Consider the following 26432-nt stretch of genomic DNA (forward strand, 5'->3'; position numbering starts at 1 on the left):
TATGTTTTTAACTCATACAGAGTATACAACAGTTTAATACATTTATTATTATAAAACTTATAACCAGTACTAGATGTTCTAATAACGATATGGAACACTTTAATAACAGTTATTGCTATTATTTCGTAAAGGGTATAAAAAACGTTGTATACTAGTTATACAATAATTTAATAAGGAATAAGGTTTATATTCACTATACAACTGTGCTAGCAATACGCGTTTTATATCCAATATTCACCTGTCACATATAGTATACAATGATCTTATAATGGTATATAGAATTCTAATAAAGAATAAAACGCATTTCTTTCAGTGTAGATGCTTTTTTCTTTAATTATTTTATGATGTCATTTTGCATTTAATTTTGTGAAAAAAAAAAAACGAAGAAACGTAAAAAGCTTAAGGCGGTCGTAATTCTTTTAGGTTACATAAATTACAGATGGTTTTTGAAACGATTATTTAGAATATCATACTTTTTTCTTCAAGCCATTTTTTAGCTAATATAAAACATATAAACATAAAATATAGATATAATGCAATAAAAATTAACATCCGCATTGAGTGCATTTGCGGAATGCTTACATACAAAAAACAAAAATAGTCGTTATTTTTCTTTCTACGACGTGTCTGAGGATATGCAAATACAGGGTGTTCCTTGATATGTGAATATTTAAGGGTGTGATTCTACATGGAAAATTAATGATAGTTTGCTTTATAAACTGTGGTTGAAAAATGTTCCTTTGTGAATATATGGGGTGTTAAAATATTAGAAAAAAAAAAGAAGGAAATTAATTATGTAATATTTTCAAAACCGCTAGTTAATAAAGGCGCATGTTTTTCAATACAAACATAATTTTTAGCTTTAACAGTGGCGTGAGTACGAGCACTTACTTTGATATTTTTAAAGAAAAAAATGGAACGCCAATGGTTTTTTCCCAAATAAAATTATTTTTGAAATTCCCGTATAATTCGAAAGATAAGAGCTCTCTTGAGTCGAGATGCGCAGTATTTGAGTAAAAAAATAAAACCCGTTTTATTGTCCGTAATTAATTAATGTAATTATTGAAGAATACATTTTTGCAATAAACCTTGTTGACGTGGAATGTGTCACTTGCATTTCTGACATATATGGCCTCACCAACGGTAAAGCAAAGCAAGTCAGAGATATCCCAATCGTGCAATACTCGAACCTTTTCTAATATTCATCGTTGTCTTGTTGAAACTGGTTGTGTCCGAAAATGTATAGGTATCTGAAGGTAGATCTCGAAATGTAAAAACCCCTCAAGTTGAGGAAGCGGTGCTGCACGAAGTCGAAGAACATCCTGAAACGAGTACGAGGAAGATCGCTAGATATTTGAATATTTGCCACCAAATTATTTGGAGAATTTTAGTGGATTTTTTGTTATATCCGTACCACATTTTAGAAGTACAGGCATTACTTCCTAGAGATTTTCCAAAGCGTGTGACCTTTTGTCAGTGGTATCTTCATAATGTTGCGCAACATCCGCAATTTGCATCACACATTCTGTTTACGAACGAAGCTAATTTTTCAAGAAATGTCATTCAAAATTTTCACAACGATCATTTGTGGTGAATGAAAATCCATAATTATGCCGTAACGGAAACCCATTTCCAACACCAATTTTCAGTCAACGTATGGGCAAGAATTATTGGTGATCATTTTATTGGACCATTCTTCCTGCCGCGCCGGGACGACTTGACGGACAATCTTACCACAATTTCATTCAAGAACAATTGCCTTTGCTGCTTGAGTATATTATGATAGCAATAAGAAACCAAATGTGGTACATGCACGATGCTGCACCAGCACATTTCAGTGTAATGGTTCGCAATTATTTACAAACTGTTTATCCAAATCGTTGGATTGGCCGCGGTGGGCCTCAAGAATGGCCACCAAGGCCCCCCGACCTCAATAGCTTAGATTTATTTTTATGGGGCCATCTTAAGATGCTACTCCCATTAATACTGTAGATGAGTTAATAGAAATAATAATTGCAACATGTGATAGAATAAAAAATACTCTGAGAATATTTCAACGAGTGCTCAATTCCATGAGAAGGATGGCGGAACCATGTATATTAAGTGAAGGACGCCATCACCAACAATTTTTGTAATAATAGTTTGATATTAGTAATGTTGTAGGTATGTTGTAATTGTTGTTGTTCATTCCATGCAGATGCCAACCTGTAATATATACAGGGTGATTCACAACTTATCCAAAAAAAAAAAGAAAAAGAGACGCCACAAGAAAAAGAGTCAATATTGTAAAAAAAAATTTTTGTAAAATCCTTAATAGTTTCCGAGAAAAAAATTATTGAAGTTGTAGTGCTTTCAACCATTACATAGCTGGACAACTGTAGTCTCTAGTGTCATTCGTAATACGCCTGGAGAGCCACGTGGCCTCAGCGACTCCGAATACTGAAATCCGATGTTTATAATAGTTTTTTAGTAGTTAGTGTCAAAAATGGCTTGCTTGAATAGCAACTCGAAGTTGATGTATATTGTTTTAGTTTATTGTGACGCAAGAAAACATTTGTATTATGGCGAAACAAGACAGAATTTGTGTTAGTTCGTAGAAACTGAGTAAGACGGACCCAAATGTGTTTACACGTCGGTGGACAAAATTTTGAACAGTTATTGTAACATCAGGTATGTCAAATTATTTTATTATTTAAAACCACAACTGAATTTTATTAATTAATAATAACAGTAGCGGCAAAATCAGTTGAATTTGCCGATATAAAATAAGTGCCATAAAATTTTATTTATTCTTTTGCTTACGAAATTCTTTCAAGTTTTTACCCGTTTTTATCACTGCCGCCTTGACGGTCGCATTGTGCCAGGTCAGGTTTTACAGTGGACCAGTTTCCTGTGCCGTGCAGAAGTGTATTTTTAAATCATTTTCGAACTGCACTTTTTGATTTTTTCTTTACAAAATTGTATTTGTTTTTTTTTTTGGATAAGTTCTGAATCACCCTGTATAATTTTTGCTATTAAGTTACTAATAATTCTGAAAGTTTTTTTTTACTCAAAAAACGGCGCATCGTAGGACAAAAACTCAAGAAAGCCCTTTCGAATTAAACGGGGATTTCAAAAATAATTTTATTTGAAAAAAAACATTGGCGTACCATTTTGTTCTTTAAAAAGATCACACCACTTTAGAATCACACCACTTTAGAGCTAAAAATTATATTTGTATTGAAAAACATGCGCCTTTATTAACTATCACTACGTACTAAATATCACTGAAATATCTCATGCGATTTCGAAAATATTTATTAATTTTTTTCTTTTTCCTAAAACTTTAAACCCCGTATTTTCGCAACAAAACATTTTTGGACCATAGTATATAAAGCAAACTATCATTAATTTTCCATGTAGAATCACACCCTTAAATATTCGCAGATCATTAAGGAACACCCTGTATAATACACTTCTTTTTATTTTAACATTATTTGATATTTTTCTAATTCCTTATAGGGTATTGCAAAATTTATTGGGTGTAAAAATAAGTTTTAGGACAGTTCCATTCCGTGTCACAAAAGTAAATCAAAGTTATCCCCTCACATATGATATGGTGGCGCTTGTTATGTAGTATCCAAACATAATAGCCATAAACGTAACCTTTAAATTCTGGGAATCAAACATGCAGACCAATAAGGTATTTATTAGACACTGCATTCGTTATGAATTTCATCAAGGAAAAAGTGTCACGACAGCATGTCAATCGATCTGTTCTGTTTTAGGGGAAAAATTTGATCTAAAAGTACACGTTGGTATAAGGGATTTAAAGGTCATTTCGATGTTAGCGACCGTGAATGTGCCAGGGCCCCTTGTAAGAGTGGACGATCAGGAACTGCAGGCGTTGTTGGATGATAACTCTTGGCAGATGGCAAAACAACTTTCAGTACACCTCGTGATCGTCAACAATTAATACGATTGAACCAAAAAATTCAACAAAAACGTCCATTTACTGGCAAAGAAAATCGTCAAATAAACCTGCTCCATGAAAATACCAGGCCTCATGTGGGTAAACTGGTCGCTAATGGCTCTTGGACGGGAAATTGTGCCACACCCGGCTTATTCAACAGACATAGCTTCACTTGTTTCGGAAAATGCAAAACAAATTATCTGATGTGCGAATCAATATATTTGAAGAAGTGCAAAAATGGGTCGATAACCTCCTCGCATTGCAAGATGAAACTTTCTTTTCGGAAAGCATTCATGAATTACCTAAAAGATGGGTGAAGATCATCCCTACTGATAGAGATTATTCTGATGAATAAATGTATTTTACCTTTTTCAAAAATTTTGAATTTTTGGAAAAGTGTCCTAAAACTTATTTGTACACCTGATAACAAGTGGAATAAGAAAGTAACTATGAAAATAGGTCCTCAAAAGCTTGGTTATTGATACATAAGAGATCATTAGTATTGTTTAAGTTATTTTTAACATGTTTTTTAAGGCAATCCATTAAAATGGATGGAAATTAAATTCAACAGTTTTTTCAAGAGTGGCGGAATCTATGAATTACCGTTTGAAACAATATATTGAGTGATATTTTTGTTTTGAAACTGTCTACCTCTAGTACTTTTTTGTCTTTTTCTATGAGAAAAAGGAGGCATTTGAGCACCTATTCAGACATTTCTTATCAGAATTTTGTTGGTGGAATATTACAACATTCTCTGCGCATAGTGGGTAAAATGTTTTGTCTTATAAAATGAGACAAAAACAATTTCGTTTTAGAAAAATATATAAGAACGGTTCAAAGAACTTCTCAAATGAAAAACTAATTTGGAATGCAAATTAAATCCACCACTCTACGAGTATAATATTTATTTAAACATGCAAGTGGAAATTAATATGGAAAATTGACATGCAGCAGTAACTTTTAGTATAAATAACTAGGAAACGTAATTTTCCCCGAAAGCAATGCAATAATAATACGATTTGTTTACATACCACTAAAGCCCCAGAAAGCTTAATCTAACAGCTGAACAACTACTTAATCTTGTGGACACTTTTAAATAATCGTGTGAAATGTTAGTTTTATCTGGATTTATCTATCTATTGTACAAGATGGGCGAATTCCAGGGTACCTATACTTTACAGATTGCAAACTAATTAATTTACGTCTACATTTTTCATATAAAGCATTCTAGTTGCTAATAACAAATCTTAAATTATAACCGATAGATAAACTAATTAATCGAATTAGAAGGATGGAAAATGAAGGCTCTGTAGTGTGCTAGTTATAAAAAGTCATAGGCTGCTTATTGGTTTTCTGTTTCGGTTATGAAAGATGTTATGCTATGATAAAATGAGAAAAGTTATTTTATTAATAGGTAAGACCGAATTAAAAATGGAAAATACAAAGGTTACTCCACACGAAATGTCAAATTAAAAACCAATATACCAACTGTTAATTTTTTATTCTCTGTAATAACTCAACATTTCGAAAAATGATTTATTTATTAGCAAATTTAAGGGTTTGGGAAGAGAATCATATTATATAGGCAGGCTGAATTATTTTAATGATATATACATTGATTTTCAATATTTTAGGTATATTCATATACATCAGTGCCGGATCAATGCCGTGTCAGTTTATCAGTGTCAGGGAAAAATAAAATATAGTCGTTTAGAGCTTAAATTGACCTGTACACGTCCACGACATAGTGACATATTTTTACTAACCGTGCGGCAACGATATTTATACTTACGAACTGGCGTGATTCAATTTTTTCGATTGTTATGCCTAGAATACTGTAATTGATAAAAGACTTATCGAATGGTATGGAATTTTCCTGAATGATTTGTTGCATACAAAAATTGTGGACAACGGTTTTAAAAATAATATTTGGAACGTTACAAGAAAATAGATTAAAGTAAAGGCAAGTGATTTTATTTCTACATTAAATATTAGTGTTGATAATTTTAATAAATTTCTGTATATTATACAGGGTGTCTCATAATTAGCTGCCAACCCTGAACAGGCCGATTCTATGATCAAAACTAAGTAAAAAAGTTCATATGAACATGGGTCCGGAACTGCTGCCTAAGGGCATAGGAACCCATTGAAGAGGGAGGAATGGAAATCATTTTTTTGCAATATCTCTCAATCGCGTTGTGATAAATGAATGAAATTTGGTATACACAGCTAAATTTTGATGAGCAATTTGATGGACTAATCCATTTATTTCCACAAGGTCCATTGGGGTGGGTACGGGGGGGCCCTTGGTACTTTGCGTGTGTAACTTTTTCATCTTTGACTTTTTAACAAATTGGACAGCAAATTCCGTTTTCCCGAACTGTTTTACGTTAAAAAGGTACTCTTGTTTCAAATCGTTATCTTTAACGGTTTCTGAGAAAATCGCTCTTGAATTAATCCCACTTTGGTCAATTTCATAGTAATTTAAACAAAAAAAATTTTTTTGTTTAAATTTAATCTAATTTTAATAAAAAAATAATAATAAAAAATTAAATTAAATAAAAATTAATCCTTTAAATGGAAAAGAGAGGAAAGGAAAATTATTATTATTATTTTTTGTTTAAATTACTATGAAATTGACCAAAGTGGGATTAATTCAAGAGCGATTTTCTCAGAAACCGTTAAAGATAACGATTTGAAACAAGAGTACCTTTTTAACGTAAAACAGTTCGGGAAAACGGAATTTGCTGTCCAATTTGTTAAAAAGTCAAAGATGAAAAAGTTACACACGCAAAGTACCAAGGGCCCCCCCGTACCCACCCCAATGGACCTTGTGGAAATAAATGGATTAGTCCATCAAATTGCTCATCAAAATTTAGCTGTGTATACCAAATTTCATTCATTTATCACAACGCGATTGAGAGATATTGCAAAAAAATGATTTCCATTCCTCCCTCTTCAATGGGTCCTTGTGCCCTTAGGAAGCATTTCCGGACCCATGTTCATATGAACTTTTTTACTTAGTTTTGATCATAGAATCGGCCTGTTCAGGGTTGGCAGCTAATTATGAGACACCCTGTATACAGGGTGATTCATTAACAATGGGAAAGTCGAAAGCTGAAGATACTACACGTGAAATGGTGACCATTGGCGCGGACATGCCTTATCCGAAAGTTGATAGGTTCGGAAATACAGGGTGTTGAAAGTTAACATTTTAAATCGTTTTTTTGCGATTATTCTGAAAATATGTAGGTTAGGAACTTGAAAATTAGTGAAACTATATTTTTTTAGGCGACGAATAAGATGCGTGTTGTAATTTCAGCATTGCTCATAGAGGGCGAAACTTATGACCAATTTTACAGAAAATTTAGTTAATAACTTTTTACCCTGTATATTTAACGTGAAACTTGATTCAAAACCTGAAAGAGCAATCATTTTTCCATTAATTATGTACTCTTGTTTCATTTCGGTATCTCGATCCGTTTTCGAGAAAAATCGATTTAACGAACACTATGTTTTGATAATATGAGAATAGTCCAGGCAAGTTAGACCAAAGTCACCCAGAATACGGAAATTTTTTTCGGGTGCATAAACTACATCTTGGAGTGCATCAATTTTTCAGATTTTTTTTAAAAATAGTAAAAATTGAATAAAAGTTGTAGAAATTTATGTACACGGGTTTTCGTGGTCGGAGATACCGAATCTGACAGTGAAAAATATGCCCGACGGCCCTGGGGCCCCCCAGGGGGGGCAAGCGGGGGCCTTCTGTAAAACATCGAATAGCTGAGTAATTGGCTTCCAAATCCCCACTCGGGGGTTTTTGGTGTTGGGGATTTCAATTCTGACACTGAAACGTATGTCGGACGCCCCCCCCAGGGGGGCAAGTGGGGTCCTTCTATAAAACATCGAATAGCTGAGTAATTTCCTTCCAAATTTCTACTCGGGGGGTTTTCGGGGTCGGGGATTCCGAATGTGACACTGGAAAATATCCATTAATCTTAGCTTATCTATCACTGAGAAAAATTGTCGTAGAATTGGAGAAATCCTGGACAATCCGTTCCCAAGAGACACATTTCGTTAAATCAAAGAAATATTCCTTAAAACCGAAGAATATTTCATGGATCATGGATTTTCAAAAGAATCTCTTCGACCCGTGCGACTGCGGATATGCATAGCAATTAGGCGACAAAATCCAATTATCGACAATGCAGATCTTGTGGGTGCAGGAAGCATGGGATTACAACCAACTGTTCCAATCCTGAAATAGTCGATAATGTAATAGATGATAGTGATGGAGACAGTGTTGACAGTACTGATGATGAAAATTGTGATTGATAGTGAAAGTGTTAGATAAACATATGATAGTAATTGTCTCACTAATTGCCTTGCAAATAAAAAGAAAATTGGTTCTCAGAATAAAGGGGATTCTTTTAGACTCATTAATTTCCTGTTAGTCTTTCTTACCCTTCTTGTCTAATCTCTGTAAATTTACGTGTGTTACAATGTAAAGATGAACCTACAAGATCATGGTTGGTAAGCAGGTGCAAAAATCTGATGTGCCTTTCGATGTTTTCCAGAAAGCCCACATCCCCGGCGTCAGGTATACTTTTCAGTGTCAGAATCGGAATCCCCGACCCCAAAAACCCCTGAGTAGAAATTTAAAAGGCAATTACTCAGCTATTCGACGTTTTACAGACCCCCCCTTGCCCCCCTGGGGGTCGCCAGGGTCGTCGGGCATACTTTTCAGTGGCAGAATCGAAATCCCCGACCCCAAAAACCTCCGAGTGGAAATTTAGAAGGCAATTACTCAGCTATTCGATGTTTTACAGAAGCCCCCTGGAAGGGGGGCGTCGGTGATACTTTTCAGTGTCAGAATCGAAATCTCCGACCCCAAAAACCCCGAGTGGAAATTTAGAAGGCAATTACTCAGCTATTCGATGTTTTACAGAAAGCCCCGCCTTGCCCCCCTGGGGGGCCCCAGGGCCGTCGTGCATAGTTTTCAGGGTCAGATTTGGAATCTCCAACCCCGAAAACCCGTGCACACAAATTTCTACAACTTTTAGTAAATTTTTACCATTTTTAGAAAATTCGGAAAAATTGATGCACTCCAAGATGCAGTTTATGCACCCGCAATGCAGTTTCGATCCAGCCCCAAAGTGTAATAGATAGACATTTTTCCTGATATTTTTCCGAAGACAATGCCGAAACTCGATCGGTTCATCAGAAAAAAATTTCTGATTTATTGTCTAACTTGCCTGGTCTAAAATTAAAGGCGAAACAAACCAAGTGTTTCTTCGTGTTATTACAACAATTAACAATAAAACAAATAAAATACGTAATTATGATTTAAAGTAATTGTTTGAAGAATCCACCGTTGAGTTTGAAACAACATATTGGGATTGCGTCTGACTTCGTTGGCAGCGATATGTATTCTTTGCCACAACTCTTCACACGAACCAATAGATTCTTTGTAAACTATATCTTTCATTCGAGACCAAATAGAAAAATCAAGAGGATTGAAGTCCGGACTTCTGGATGGCCAAGCAAAAATGCTTACATGGCCAATCCAGCGATTTGGAAAAACTGCATCTAAATATGCACGCACTGGCCAAGAAAAATGCGGTGGAGCTCCGTCGTGCATGAACCACATGTCTCTTCTTAAATAAAGTGGAACTTCTTCAAGCCGTGGAAGCATTTTTACTTGGCCACCCAGAAGTCCGGACTTCAATCCTCTTCATTTTTCTATTTGGAAGAATCTATTGGTTCGTGTGAAGAGTTGTGGCAAAGAATACAAATCGCTGCCAACGAAGTCAAACGCAATCCCAATATGTTGTTTCAAACTCGAAGATCTCTCAGAAAACGTTGTGTAAAGTGTGTAAATGTCAACGGTGGATTCTTCGAACACTGACTTTAAATCATTATTACGAATTTCATTTGTTTTATTGTTAATTGTTGTAATAACACGAAGAAACACTTGGTTTCTTTCGCTTTTAATTTCTCGTATTATCAAAACATAGTGTTCGTTAAATCGATTTTTCTCGAAAACGGATCGAGATACCGAAATGAAACAAGAATACACAATTAATGGAAAAATGATTGCTCTTTCAGGTTTTGAATCAAGTTTCATGTTAGACATACAGGGTAAAAAGTTATTAACTAAATTTTCGGTAAAATTGGTCGTAAGTGGCGCCCTCTATGAGCAATGCTGAAATTACAACACGCATCTTATTCGTCGCCTAAAAAAATATAGTTTCACAAATTTTCAAGTTCCTAACCTACATATTTTCAGAATAATCGCAAAAAAACGATTTAAAATTTTAACTTTCAACACCCTGTATTTCCGAAACTATCAACTTTCGGATAAGGCATGTTTGCGCCAATGGTCACCATTTCACGTGTAGTATCTTCAGTTTTCGATTTTCCCATTGTTAAAGAATCACCCTGTATACATAACATTGTTTTAAATTTTCTCGTCTTGGTTTTTTTTCTGAAGCCTAGTATGTATTACGAACGGATGTTTAAATTGACATCACTGATCAACTACGGATAACTGACAGGGCACTGATGCGGCATTGATGTGTGTTTATAGACCTTCAATCGGTACAGATAATTGACTTATTTCCAGCAAATTTTGCACACTGCATTGATTATACTTATCTAAAATTAGTACACTACAAGAAGCGCATGAAAAACTAACAAATTATTTATTACTCGGTATATTTACGATGTAGAGAAAACACCCATCTTGTACAATTTCACTGTTTCCATCCATTCAAATCTACAAATATAATGCAATATTTTTTTATTTAATACGTCGCCCTGTACGACTAACAAAAAAGAGAAAAACTGCGTCCAAATGTATGACACAAGATATGGAAATAAATAACAAGCACAAGGTAGGGCACAACAGCACATTGCACAAAAATAAATGTTTATGGATTAACTGCGAAGAATAATAATGATCTTACCTTTGAGGGTGGACTTGTGGATGCTGGTGATACAATACCATGATCTGGCGATGTTTGGGCCCTCTTCACCGCAATCCTAGCTGAGTTAGAACCTGAAACAGATTTATAAATTATAAAAAAGTTGTGACTGAAAGCAATCGCTGAAATATTCATATGTCTCACAAATCATATCCAAATATTAAACTTTATTATATTAGATTGCTGCATAAGTAATGATTGTAGAGTTTTACATTTAAAATTTATTTATTTGAAATACAGCATCTAATCGATTTATTCTACTGCACTGTCTATGACCAACGTTTTTTTATTCCATTCCTGGAGAAATTTAATGATTGGATTAGAAATTTTGAAAAATAACGCAATTATTAAAGTATGTTGGAGAAATTCCTGGACAGATTGTTGAAAATATGCTGAAGCAGTATCAGAAACATGGAAATAACCTTCCAAGTCAGCACGGAAAAGTTGTTTTTGTAATATTATGCTACAAATTCATTTGTGTGGTCTTAAAATGGGGGTTAATGTTATACTTTGATTAACTGGTGATAGTTCATAGTCATAGTTAATTTTCAAATTGATTGACTTAATGTAATTTCTGATATTTTATTTGCTCCTTAAACAACTCAAAAAAAAACAAATTTGCCTTCTAAACTGCGATCAGTAATTAACAGAAATCTCTTGAAAATAGGAAATATACACGTGTTTAGAAATACAAGACTAGAGACATAAAAATTACGGAGAAACTCCAAACTAATTTCTTTCCGTAGCACTCTTGACGTGAAAGTCAAAAAGTCTGAAAATATAAGTAGATAACATATATTTAATACATAAGTTCAATTACAGGCAATATTAAAGTTTGTCGTAAAATCACTGTTAGATTTTGTACAAACAGGTTAGTTCTTTCTTACAATTAAAACAAAAATGTACAGGTCAGTTTTGTTTTTCAGAAGATGTCACTGTACAGGGTGTAACTTTAAGTGGAGGGTGGGATCAGATTTTTTACTGTGAATGTTTTTCATTGCTGGAAGCTATCAACAGACTATTTATTTTTGTGTATTTTATATATTTTTATTGATTACTGTAGACTTTCTTGTTAGGTGACTTAGTACGAAGTTTTTACGACGAAATTTGAAAAAATAAAATTGATACGTGTTTCTAAAAGTCAAAGGAAGCCTCTGTATAAATATGCCCCCCACTCAAAGTTACACCTTGTATATGATGAATTTGGTTACGAATTTTACTGTGTTTATTTGCAAATCGCGTTCTTAAGCTATGGCTCAGATGAGAAAACAACAAGGGATGTATTTTGTTCACTTCTGAAACGGGATTGTAAGAACTATACATAAAAAATAACCAGTTGCTTACTATTAGTAAAATATTCAATTAAAGAATTTGCTTATCAACTCATTTATATGTAAGGTACATTAAAAAAAACGGTTTTCTTTAATAAATTCAATATCGGTCAAATTAGAACAAAATTGCGGAATTTGATGAAGAGAAATTAGACCTAAACGAAAAAAGCGTTTTGAAGTTGTCCACAAAAAGCTGAAAATTTTTATTGTATCTATTAAGATAATCGAAATCTTGAAGGTGCGGTTCGAAAAACGAACACCCCGTATACCATGGTCTCTTCTATCATAACCTCACCCTTGGTGAAAAGAAACTTCTATGTGGGAATGTCAGGAGGACTGAAAAAAGAACATTTTAAAATTACTGTTACCGACGTGACAGGTTGTTGCCTCTTTAAGTATAACCTTAAATTTGTTTTGGTCTTACTTTTTACTTTTGACTAAATTGTACGTTTGTGTAAAAATGGGGAAAATTGAATATAGTTACTAAACTAAATAGAAAAGTAAAAGCTAAATCATTTTGTGTTTTGTATATGTATACAACATTATCAGCCGAGAGAAATGTTATAAAAATATCAAGTAAATCTTAAAACAAACTACTTAATGTCTCACCTGTCGAAAACCGTTTTAAAAAATAATTGCACCTAGTTTCATCATTGTTTGTCACGCACACAACTGTTTTAACTACATGGAGGTCAAGATTACATTAAAAGCTTTCATAATTTACACCACGAAATCATTCTAATACGTCACTCAGATGATAATGTATCGTCCTAGGAAATTGGGATTGATAAATCGTTGTAACCACCACTCCTAAATTTGTTACTAATGAAGTATTTCTACAATACGTTTTATTATATACTGCACAACTACGGGAAATTGATTTTCGGTTTTGAAATCTAATTGTATTCTTGAACAAACTCGGTCAATTTGTTATTCAAATTATTGCTTTTGTGACGTAGTACAACATGAGGTGCGTTAATACTATTGAACAAAACGTAAACGTATGGTTTTAACTTCCTGATACACACGCAGGGCCGGATTAACCACAGGGCCAATGGGGTCACGACCCAGAAACGCTAAACTCTCAGAGGGCGCCTCACTGGTGTCAAAATTGCAGACGCAATCTTTTATTCTGCGCTCGGTATATTGATAGTATTAAGTAATAATGTCAAAAAAAAATAATAATAAGTGGGGGCAGTTAATAATGAGTTTAAGAGAATTAAATCTGGCGCTACGGCGTAAACTTTGGAAAGATGAAGGGAAAAATCAATGGAAATAATAAAAATGTTTCATAATTGTGGTTTTAAGGCGTTCACGGTCCGTGCTGATATTTGAAGTACCGTAGTTTTTCGAGTTGTTATGCGGTGGCCTATGTCCTGGCCGCCGCCGGTTACAATATTACTTCGCACTTTCGTAAATTTACCTACTACGGAACGACTCAGAGGATCACTAATGCGTGATAGGCGGTTCCTTCAGCAACGACTTCAGAAACTACAAGAACCGCCTAGGGGTTCTAATAGCGGGACCGCCCCCACAGAGTCTAGCCTGAGAACAACAAGAGCAGGTCATAGTTTCCTAACTACTTATCTACTTACCTACCTTAAAGTAACCAACTCTGAACAAAATAAAAGTATTTACCTCATCACTAAAAAACGGTTTAACGGGGAAGGTTCGGAGAATTTGTATCGGTTGTACCCCCTTATTCATTTATTTTTTCTCTTAATAACCCTGTAGCTAATAATAACAATATAATAGACCTTTTTAGTAGTGACGTCAGATACGCCAAATAATAGGGTCCTATAGTACACAATACACATTGTCATAAAGAATTTCTCAATACTTTTACTAGATTGATTTTCGACCTTATGTACTTTAGTCAAGTGCCAAAAAGGTCTTCTTTGTCATGATCTCAATATCGCGATATTCTGGCAATATTAGAAATATTTAAGAAGTTTCAAACGCCAAGTGACAAACCAAAAAAATGATAGAATATATGTATTTAAATTTATAGAACAATATTGACTTTCATAGTAATTCATAAATTAAATGCGCATTAAAGATAGTTTCATGTAAGCAAAGTAGCCTCGAAACAAGATATCATTCAAGAAAAGTTTGGTTATGGTTAAGAGTAGATACGTCAATAATAAACCACTTGAAAAAAAACTAGATAAACACACTGACACAGTAAGAAAAACACTACTTAGAAGAACTAGAAAATACTAATATTAAACAAAAGAAAAGAAAATACGCTAATGATGACAGCGATAACATATCAACAAGATTTCACCTGCGTATGAGGCTATTCTTTCCGAGCATGCGCATTGGGAATAACACGATTAATGTTAAATTTTTACTTTATTTAAATTTATGAATATTCTTTTATATCGTGTTTTGTAAATTTTAAGAACATTAGTGTATCTATTTTACGAAACACGTGTTGGTTGTTCTTAAATACTTCTAAATCAAACGAATTCTAACCCCTGCAATTCGTTGTCTAAATCCTTGTAAAAATAAATTAATTTGAAATTGTTCGTTTCTATAGTATCTATGTAAATAGTACACAAGGGTCAGAAGATTCGGTCTATACAATTTCAACTATGACAATCTGTTGCGGGTTGCCTAAATATATGAAGTCACACTATCTATTGAGAACGAAACGGTGGACATATGCTCATGGATCTCAGTGTAATACATCACAAAATTTTTATACAGTTACTTTGAGGTTAAGGATCCCTGTAATGGCCGTAAACAAAGTAAATTGAAGAAACTGTTCAAAATAAAAATATGTTTTATACTATGCCCTTAACTATTAGAAAACGGCAATTTGCCACTTCAATGCATATGGGGTCACTTTAAAGATAAGGTTCTAAGAATCAAACCTCAAGGCGATGGAGAGCAGCGTGAAGAGAACGACTAAACTTGCATAACGCCTATTTAAACGTTATGACAATCTTTGACATTGATAAAATTTGACTTAATAATTAATTGAGGGTAAAAGTATTTTGAATTGGTATACAAACTTGTTATCTAGTGGCAGACTGCAGAGCTATCTATATAAGGGGCACTATTACGAAGAACTGCAGAATTTCAACGCCACCGAGTGTTTTAGAAATTCGGTGGAAGTGCATCAAATTACTTTAAAAAAAGGTATCTTTCAGTAATTCGAAAAGCAAGTAGTTATCGAGTTATTTTTTATTTAAACAAGCTTATCAAATAATTATATTAAAACAAAACTAAACCAACTAAAAACAAGTGAATCATTTCAAAAATTACAAATAAAATAAAATGAATAAGGATTTTTTATTGGAAATATAACTTTAATTACATCGTAACCATAAAAAATCCTAAAAAAAGGGCGTACAATTTTTTAATTATATGAGAAATATGTGTAGTGCACTGATTTCAGAGATATTCAAACATTCTACGTCAATGAATTTTTTATATTTGATGCCTACACTGCATTTCGAACAAGAAAAAAATTCCTGCATATATATTTTTTTAAATGATTTCCAAAATACTCTATTTTTTCGTGAAAGTACCTCTTAGTATACCCGTCACTGGTCCACAGACTTAAATACCAATTAACTGAATGTGTGTCTTTAATTAATTATAACATTTATAAGGTTTATTGGGTTTAAAATAACCCAAAAAACTATATTCTCAAATTATGACTTACATTTCGAAAACATCCTGTATATACACACTCTTAGGTATAATTTCCTTATCAGACATTATTAAGACAATCTTTTTGGTACGAATTCGATTGTGTCGTATTAGACATGACGCCTATAAGGACAGAGAAATGCCAATCCACTTTGTTTTAACCTTATTTTTGACTTGCACAATTTTTTATTATAAATCCATCTTTACTTACTCTTCAGTTAATTAACATTTTGTTACTTTCTCTGCACATCAAAATTTTTCTTTTACAAAAAATTAAAAAAGTTTCCCCTCCCTGGGCACTGATGTAAGCGGAGACACTCTACATGTATAATTTAATAATTTCTGCCGATTACCTACTGTAGTAGGTAATTGATGAAAACATAGTTTAAATGACAAACAAACAGGTATAAAATTGTTTATCTTCACAACCAATACGAGATGAAAAAAGTTATATAGTCGTCGCCGAAGATATGTATGTATGATATTATGTTTATTACGAAAAGACATTTATAGATATTTAAGTATCATTTGTATAGTGAATATTTATTGGATATATTTCACAATGAAATGACCAATACGGCATTTAAATTTAGGATAGTGTAAGTATACAAAATTTAGACTTCTAGTTTGAGCAAAAAAGTAAAAAAATCCAGATATGAAATAATTCCGACTACCTAAAAGATATGACAACGGAAACAGATAAAAAAATTCGAAGCGTTAACTTGTTATGTGATGGTTCAGAATAGTGTTTGTGGTGAAATTATCTGTTGACACAAGGTGTTATAACGAGCGTTCAAATAAAAACGTGGTCGAAGTTGGCTCTGACACATTGGACGTAGGGAGTAGCTTATAGCGATCAACTTAACCTTATTTCTCAACGAGCTGTATAGCAGCTGTCAGTTTCAATAACATTAATGACTATATAACTTTATTTTAAAGAATAACCGTGATAACAATAACAAACAATTAAAGGAGCTGCGGAAAGTGTCCCCCTCCTTGTTATAACAATAAATTAAAGCAGCTGCTGAAAGTGTCCCCCTCCTTGTTCCAAGCACTTTTCACACCTGTTCCTCAAAGAATTAAAGACATTTTCTAAGATGCTCGGGGTATTGTTAATTTCACGAATCTTGTCTATAAGTCGAGCCTGCAGATGGTTTAAATCAGGAATAGGCAGTTCAAAAATAGTGTTTTTAAGGTAAGGCCACAAAAAGAAATCACACGGCGTAATATCACATGACCTCGGTGGAAATTCATGTTCAGCATTGAGACTTATTAGTCGATTTTGGAAAACTTCCCTCAACATATTCATCGTCTCGCCTGCCGTATGTGCCCTTGCGCCATCTTGTTGAAAGTAAAAGTTTGTAATTTCGTTTTCTTCCAGCTGGTTAACAAAAGGAGCGATAATTTCTTCTCTATACCTTTGCGCAGTAAGAGTACCATTAAAAAAAATAGGTCCATAAATCCTCCTTCGATTGAGAGCACACCAAACTCCAATTTTTTGAGCGTGTAGAGGGCCCTCGACAAAAAAGTTATCTGGTTTTTCAGAAGACCACATTCTCATATTCTGTGAGTTTACGTAACCACTTAAATGAAACCAGGCTTCATCAGAAAAAAAGGTGATATTATGAAGTTCACCGTAGTTGTTTAAAAACCATTCACAAAATACAGCCCGTCGCGGAAAATCAACTTCATGAAGTTCTTGCTGACAAGTTAAACGATAGGAGAACAAACGCAAATCTTTTTTTAACACTGTGTGGCAGGTACCGACTGATACTCCCACCATTTGTGATAAAACACGTACAGAAGTTCTTGGCGCATTTTCCATTATTTGTTGGACATTTTCTTTTAATTCTTCAGTCCGCTTTTTAGGTCGGCCGCTTCCTTCTTTTCTTGTTACACTGCCCGTTTCACGAAAAACATTAACACAACGCTGAACTGCACTTTGAAAAATTTTGTACTCAACAACGCCGGGAAATTGATTTTGAAATTCTATGAAACATTCCTCAATAGAATACTTCCATATTCCATCAATCTTGCGTCCATTTCTAAAGTAGGACTCTATGATAAACACTTTTTGTTCTTGAGAAAACACCATTTTAAACGCTTTTTAAAACGAAAATATTCAAATTGATAGCGGCGATATAGCGCTTTGACAGATGACGTTTAAGTTCATTTGCTATACGCTACGCCCTACGTCCAAATTTTCAGAACCAACTTGACCACGTTTTTATTTGAACGCTCGTTATATAACAATGTTTGTTTTAAATTCGACTTTTTTTATACCTAATTTTTTTTGCAAAAAGAAATATTAAGTATATGTATGTATTTTTGATGACGATGTAATGATTTTAAATAAGTTCATTATGAAAAAATAATAGCAATTTTCATTTTATTTTTGTTCATTATTTCTTATTTATTATTCATCAAATTAATCGCGTAATGTAAATCTATGTCGAAATCAGCTGTCAATTGCGATTGGAACGCTACACTTGTATCATATAGGAAAATCTTCATAACTTAATTTATTTGTACATACATACAATCAGATTATTGCACAAAAAATATATACGATAAAATGAGTTATTAATTACGACATAAGACATCAAAAACTCGTTATTACAAGTTAAACAAATGTACTTATGAAGTAACTATGGCAGGTAAGTATTTAATTTATTAAGTTCCAGTTGTGAGTCATAGAATTTATTGTTCCCAGAATGTCTTTGACACGGAACTGAGTAATTTTTGTTATTACTTACTTGTTAAGCCAGGCTTACATACTTAATAGTTACAATTTACGGAAAATAGTTGTATCAGTAAGTGGACAGCACTCATGCCATCTATGAATTGCAAGTCATTATAGGTCTTTTACATGAATGCAAAGGTATACTTATTAATAGAAATTAACAGAGTTGGACACTTCGGTGAGTAACTAAGATACGGGCACGGAAAATTCATTGGGATTCATAGCGTAGCTTTGTGGCTCCTAAATAAAGGGTAAATAACATTAAATACATTTAAAGAGATTAAAGTAGTACCTACATATTAAAATGTATCAATGCGTGATTGATATATTCCTCAATAATATACAGCTACATAGTTTTATTAAAATACTAGTACAATGAAAAATTAAAACTAAAATAAAATAAAATAAAACTTAAAAGAAAAGTACATTACACTGCCTCATTCGATTAATCCGATTAGTTGAATTAAAAAACGTCATTGTAAAAAATGTACAATGTAAAATGCAAAATGTAACAATCCATTGCACGAGGGTAAATCGAAGGATTGTATTAAAAAATATATATTTATTGTAAAATAAAAGGCAAATATAATTTATTTTTCTACATAGTTTCCTGCTTTAGAAATACATTTTTCCCAGGGAGAAAGAAAGTTTTTTTTTATCACAGCATCGTAGAATGAAGCTGGTTGCGTTAGGAACCAATTATGCACGAATTCCTCTACGCCCTCGTCATCTTCAAATCGTTGTTCTCCTAGAGCTTTAAGCGGTCCAAACAAATGAAAATCGCAGGGCGATAGGTCTGGACTCAAAAATCACCTTCTTTTGCAAACACTGCTAGCAAGCCACTAACAGACCTCCAAATGTCTCAATTTTTGTTCTGTGATGAAAAGGCGATCGGTACACACTTTACGAAACTGTAGGTCGTTTGTGATGATCGTTTGACAGCTCCCATAATTTATTCCGACCTGTTCTGCAATTTAGGATACCCTCACCCGTCGATCGTCTTCAAGAATGTCTCGAACCGCGCGTTTTTTTTTTTGTATGTAATGCTTTTCCGAGGACGACGTTCTTGATTTTCCACTCGTTCTCGTCTTCCTTGAACTCTTTCAATCTCCAGAAAATTTCCATCACTTTAACTCCTTCACGAACAAGAAATTTTATAATTATGTGTTGTGAATGGAAAGGTGCACCTACTGCCCCGACGCGACATCGTGAGTGTCACTGACAAATTGATTGGGAGTGTTATCAGATTTTGTTAAGCTTTGTCGCAAAATAAGTCGACCAAAATAGCCGAAAATTAAATTCCCCATAAGTTCTCTATACCTACTTGCCATTTTTACTTTAAATTTAAATAAAAAAATTAAACTAAACTACAAAACTAGAAGTAGTAAATGAAGAAGTCATATATACACAGGGAAATTTAACTAGAAAATACATTAAATCATTTTTTCGGTAAATTTGAATACTTAGCGAAGAAGAAACAGGAAAGTTTATATTTTTTGTGTATAAAAACCATTGTAAATATACATATAAAAAGTATATGCAAATTTCTACAATTTTTGCAACAATAGGTCTTTCACACATGTTTCAGCATCCAGTTTTTTTTTATAGTGGATAGAGCACTGTTGTTATCAAAAAGTTCATCCTTTTATTGCAAAAGTACGAGTACCTACTTATGAATCAAATTTATGAGGAAAGTAAATACAAAACCCACTGAAGATTTTGTAAAACTTAAAATACATGATATCAATTTTTTAATTAAAAGTTAAGCGATTGGCTTAATCGTTGAGTGATGGACATAATAGTTATGCTTGTATCTACCTTTCAATGTGCTACACAAGAACTATACAGGGTCGGAAAGTCCCCATGGTTCATCAGCAGTTACGTGAGAGCGATAAAGTAAGTCATAGAAATCCGTGTGATAGAGAAAGATGGCTATAATGAAGGCGTCTAATAGTCACCGCCCATTTCGCCCTTCCACAAATAAGAAGTGGATCTATTTTGTGGAAGGGCGAAATGGGCGGTGACTATTAGACGTTTTCATTATAGCCATCTTTCTCTATCGCATGGATTTCTATGACTTTCTTTATCGCTCTCACGTAACGGCCGATTAATCATGGGGACTTTCCGACCCTGTACACTTCTTTTTAATTCATTCTAAAAATGTTTCTAAATTATTTTTTGATACCTACCAAAAACCTAGAAACGCCAAAAAATCGACTCCAAAATTAAGCTAGTAATTATTAATAATAATTTAAATTAAAAAAAAAAAACAATTCAAACGTGCAGAATTAATGAAAAAAATACACACACCTGCCATATGAATATTATAAAACAATTGTGCAAACCTTTGAAGAAACAATTTCCTATTCTTGTAACAGTTAAACCATTACTTTGGACAAGGACATGAAATTCAGCCGTGTTAAATTATATATTAATTTATTTTTGCATTTTAATCTTGTTTTTTCAAATGGCCTTCTTGGAAAACATGGTATTATTTAAGAGAAAATTCACTACCTACTAATCGTATTAAATTATATAGGGTGTCTCATAATTAGTGTCCGATAATTCACCACTTGATTCTATTGCCAAAAATAAAATATTTATTCATATATACATAGGTCGAGAAATGCTTCCTAAGGGAGCTACGCCCCTTTAAATTTTTTTTTCTAAATATTTCCGAAATGGGATGAAGAAAAATTGTGAATTGTTACACCATGAACGCTCATTAAAAGTTGAAATAGATCATTTTTCAAAAATTTTGATCAGGAGCGTCTCAATTGGGGGGGGGGGTCGCCGACTAAAATTTGCCCAATTTTTTTTGTTTGTCGAAATTTTCAAGTTCAGAGGCCAACATAATGATAGACCTTCATTTCCTCTACAAACAAGGTACTCTTTATTTCTTTTGATAAAATGCTCCACATTCTGGAATTTTTTTGCGAATTTTTTCATGTGACCGTTGTAAAACGCCTTGATAGTATACAAGGTTCACTGTTTCACTTTAAGGCAAGAATTCAGAAGGCATAATTCTATTAAAGTCGAAAAAAACAGTGTGTATCACTTTGACATTGGATCGAAACCGACGTGCTTTCTTGAGGCGTGGACAGCCTTTGCCAATATATTGTGATGATTGAATTTTTGTATCAATGTTGTAGCCGTAAACCCAGCTTTCGCCTCACGTTATGATCCTTTCAGTTAATGTTTAATGGATTGTTCAAGGAGTTGCCGACAAACGTCCACACGATTTTCCTTCTGTTGTTCGGCCATCAAATGAGGAACAAATTTTACTGTAACTCGATACACATGTTCAATTTTTCAGTCAAAATTTTATGGCATAACCCAATTTAGATGCTAACCTCTTTTGCAATTTATCTGACAGTCAATCGGCGATATGCAGGAGAAGATCTTTGACTTTCTGAACGTGGGAGTCATCAGTTGAAGTGGAACGCTTTCTTGGTCGAGGATCATCTTCAATTGACTGACGACCACTTTCAAATAGGAAAACCATTCGTAGGATTGTGTACAACTCAGAGCATCATCTGCGTAAGCTTGTTTCAGAAGTTGAAATGTTTCCGTGAATGGTTTCCCCAGTTTCACAGAAAATTTTTACGTCTCATTCCAGAAAATAATACTTAAACACATTGCACTCAAATAAATATCAAAACTAAATGATATATCAACAATCCTCAATAATCCTAGAACATACAGTTACAGAGGAAGTTATGTGCAACGCAATGCTGCCATCACTAAATATCTCCATTAGAGCGTAATTCAAAAAGTTCTGTTATTTTCTGAACAGACCTCGTAGTTGACCTTCTAAAATTTAAACATTTTACATCCTACAATAAAATTAGTGCGATGTCATATTACATTTGCATCTTCTTTGGTTTTTGGAAAGATTATTGAAAAGTTGAAAAATACCGATATATAAGTGGATTTTACCTGTTTTTTTTTTAAATGAACATTCTTCAGTACCTATATGTTTTCAAAGACAAGATAAGGTGCAGTCGCTAACTTTATGTGTAAAACGGTAGACCCTTTGTTAAGTACTCATTACAATGCAAGAAACAAATTCACACACACTTACATTACTAATTATTACTTGAAGTCATTGTACTGTACGGGTGATAATGAACGTTACCAGTTCAACAGTTCAACTTATTCGAATGGAAAATATCACGATACTGGATTGAGTCACTGTAAAAAATGACACAACACTTAAGATTATAACAGCAGTTAAATGTTCCAGCCAATAAATTTAATGCAAATGCAAATTTAAATGAATATAAAGCGCTGCAATTAATTTTTTTTTAAAGTAGAGTTTGGCTTGATTGCAATCTTTTGAAGTAATAATTAAGATGTCAGAGCAGATCAAGACAGTGTAAAATCTATCTAGTATCGATGAGAGTGGATGGCGGTTGGTTTACTGCAATGTATCAACGGTTTCAGCGGACAGGAGATACATTTTCCAGTTTAGTCATATTTGAAAAAAAAAAAATAATTGCTGTATGTTAAAATGAGATTGCCACAGAAATTATTTTCATGAGGTAGAGGGTGTTCAGAAAATGAAAATCAGTTTGTGGATAAATCAGTCTACTTTTATTGTTCTCGTTCTAAGACAAAAAAGTGGCCAAGCAGACTAATAAACATTATTCCAGTCTATCTTCAATTCGTCTATATAAACTTTCTAATACTTTTCTCATGTATCTGATAATATCTTTTTCTCAGGATGACTTATTTATAATTTTTCTAATTTATGTTAACTTTATAGGTACATGAAATGTTTAAATTTACATCAATTAACTTTCTCAACCTGGTCACGCCTCTATAAAGATATAACTTTAGTTGATATCTAAATTCGCAATACATTTAAATAATGTAGAAATTAATGAAATATTTAGAAAAGAATTGCGAAAAATGTAATATTACTGTTAATTTCGACTTATTTCAGTTCCAAGGAATACAGGGGAAATTTTAAAATTACTTCATTATTTATTATAATATGAACGTTTCTATAACCAATGTATGTAATTCTTTAAATATATTATTTTTAAATTTACCCCCTGACAAACATTTCAAAAAGTAAGATGTTAATCTGAAATTCTTTTTTTTTTATCAAACAAATAGTAGAGTTATAATTAGTTTTTTAAAATGCCCCTTAATTCTTGTGTACGCTGCGACTGAGCGGCGTAAATCGGGGCATCCAAAGTTTGTGTATTAGTGTCACTAGTTTTGAAATCAATTTACATTGAGGAAAGTGGCAATGAAAAATAATTTGGTAAAACAGATTGCTTTTGTATAACTTAGCGACTTGTCATTTTAAAGTCACCAGGAGCGATATCAGATAGATTACACCGACTTATAAATATTGAATAAGAGAATGTTTGTTAGATTGGTTCAACATTGTAACACGCCCACCTTGTAATATTCATGTATTGGAGATAGTACAGCTAATTGGTTCAGTTTCAAAAGAACTCCGCACCCTTAGGTCCACCTAGTTAAAGATGTTAGGTTACATGATTTCAGAGATTATGCGAACTTTAAATGCCAATACGCTAATGTTGGACGGGAACATATTCAGAGAATGGGAAATTAGGAATCAGAAAATTTAAACATCTTGGAAGAGGATGCTGGTACCAGTGCTCGAGGATTAGCAACAAAATTTCAAGTGTTATGTTATAAAAATCATGTGAGTAAACAGACTATTTATTTTTGTATATTTCATTTATCATTATTGATTACTGCTTGAGTATTCTGCTAGGTTACTTGTTAAGTACTGTTTTACAGTTTCTCTTATTTTATGGGATGATAAGGCTCGTAGCGAACAACCACTCAAGAAAAGTAACGCGCCAAAGACCAGTACCTCACGACGAGTGGCGTGGAAAGCTTTTTAATAAGTTTTCCTTTAAATATCAGATTTGACAACAATGCACAGCCCAGTTTCTAATTCTGCATGTGTTGTGGTTAAAGTGCGCCATTATTTGATGTTACACTAGCTTATACAGCGGCGGGTATGAAAATTATTAAAAAGAGCTAAAAAAATGTGTTTCCACGACGGATTTTGAAATAATAAACTGTTAATACTTGTTTCTAAAGGTCAAAGGAAGCGTCGGTATAAATATGAAAAGTGTTTGCTTACTACTGATTCTATCCTCAAGCCTTAAAGTGCATAACTTCTAATAACTTCAAACACAACTACGGATAATAAAAATTTTTATATCTATGATTGTTTAATGCTGAGGTTACATATATCAACGCAAACTTTTATTTACAATTTTTTCTTATTTCATCCACACTGTATACAAAAACTTTAATTGAAGATTTTTCTTGTCACGTATTGTAGATAATGATTTATGAAGTAAGCTGTCAACATTTCCTAAAAACAAATCACTAACAATACACGCGTACCGAGACCACACCACGAATAAGTAGGAAACAACTCACCACCATAATCACGTTTTCACTTATATATTTTTAAGAGATATTTAAAATAAATTTGTAGTAAAGCACTGCTGTTTCCGTGAAATTAATGAAAACTAGTAGTTTGTTTCTGTGTGTCAGATAGTCAATGAAGTGAAACTGTAGGCCAAATTAGAAAAAGAAAGAAACAAGGATTTCTATGATTGTGTCACGACGCACAGTAATCTCAATAAGCTATGGACTGGAAAATTGTTTTCTAGTAGCTGTATCTGAATAAAACGGCACACTTCTAACGTAACTTGAGGTATGATTTTTTGCAAGTGCGTTATTTTACTCTCTTCTCTGATTATTTGAAAAGGAAAACCCCACTCTGTCAAACAAATACTTCAAGTCCGCTTTTACTTCACGCACGCTGTAAATACTCACTTGTGTATTCAAGGTCATATTTTTGAAGGCATGGACATGTAAAAAGTGACATGACAAAAAAAGTTAAATGACATAAAAAGCATCCAGAAACGAGTTCGTTAAATTGTGCCTATATGATGAGGTCGAAGAAAAATAATGACATCCAAAAAGTGACACTAAATAAAAGTTATTCAACAGTAAGCGAAGTCAAATTATTAGGATCGTGGAAAAAATAAATATGCATCTCGCTCAAAATCCAAATTTGAATACCCGAATTTTAATACCCGAAATTTGTCCATAAAAATGCAACTTTTTAGCCTGCTAGGCCGCTGAGTGGGAAATAGTAAAGAGGCGAAACATTACATCGCGTCGGATATACTATCCGTTACCACGTGAATGAAATCTGTACCGCTATTGGCTAGGTAAAAGACAGTTCCCCGCTTGTCCATAAAATAGATCGCTTGACACTCACGACTCACGCCACCTACGTCTGGTTGCAGGTGATCAGGGCTGCAATTCTTGAATCGTTTGAAGAACAATGAGTACACGAATAGATATGTTTCTCCCTTTTTCTTACGGTGGTAATTGAAAGAGACAAAATATGTAACCCGCATATGCGTTGCCGGTCGAATGTTCAAGAAGGCCCAAGCGAGGCTGGCGCGGCGTTGTCTGAGAAATTGCCAGCTAGCAGCTCGTCCGTCTCTATACTCCGCGGTCGAAATTATAGAGAGTGACTCAGACATAATATAAAAACACTATTACCATAATGCGTATAAAATATAAAATGATTTTTATACGGTTCAATATTATTTATCTTTGTGCCGCTCGCTACGCACATCGATAGGATCTATAATCGTCTATAGACTGAGTTGCACTTGTTAGGGAATAGGGAAATGCTTTTTTAGTGGGTGTAAACGGACTTGATTTATCCGTCC

The 26432-nt window shown here is 33.5% G+C and overlaps 1 protein-coding gene across 1 annotated transcript in view; it reads right to left on the reverse strand.

The window, feature by feature from the left end:
- LOC108912663 (MICAL-like protein 1) overlaps positions 1–26432 on the reverse strand; it is a 192684-nt gene that overhangs the window by 17847 nt on the left and 148405 nt on the right. The window contains exon 5 of the mRNA XM_018717970.1: positions 10921–11012. Within this exon, the coding sequence (XP_018573486.1) occupies positions 10921–11012 (92 nt within the window). The remainder of the gene's footprint in view (positions 1–10920; positions 11013–26432) is intronic.

Source organism: Anoplophora glabripennis, unplaced genomic scaffold, assembly GCF_000390285.2.
Source record: "Anoplophora glabripennis isolate ALB-LARVAE unplaced genomic scaffold, Agla_2.0 scaffold629, whole genome shotgun sequence".
Taxonomy (NCBI): domain Eukaryota; kingdom Metazoa; phylum Arthropoda; class Insecta; order Coleoptera; family Cerambycidae; genus Anoplophora; species Anoplophora glabripennis.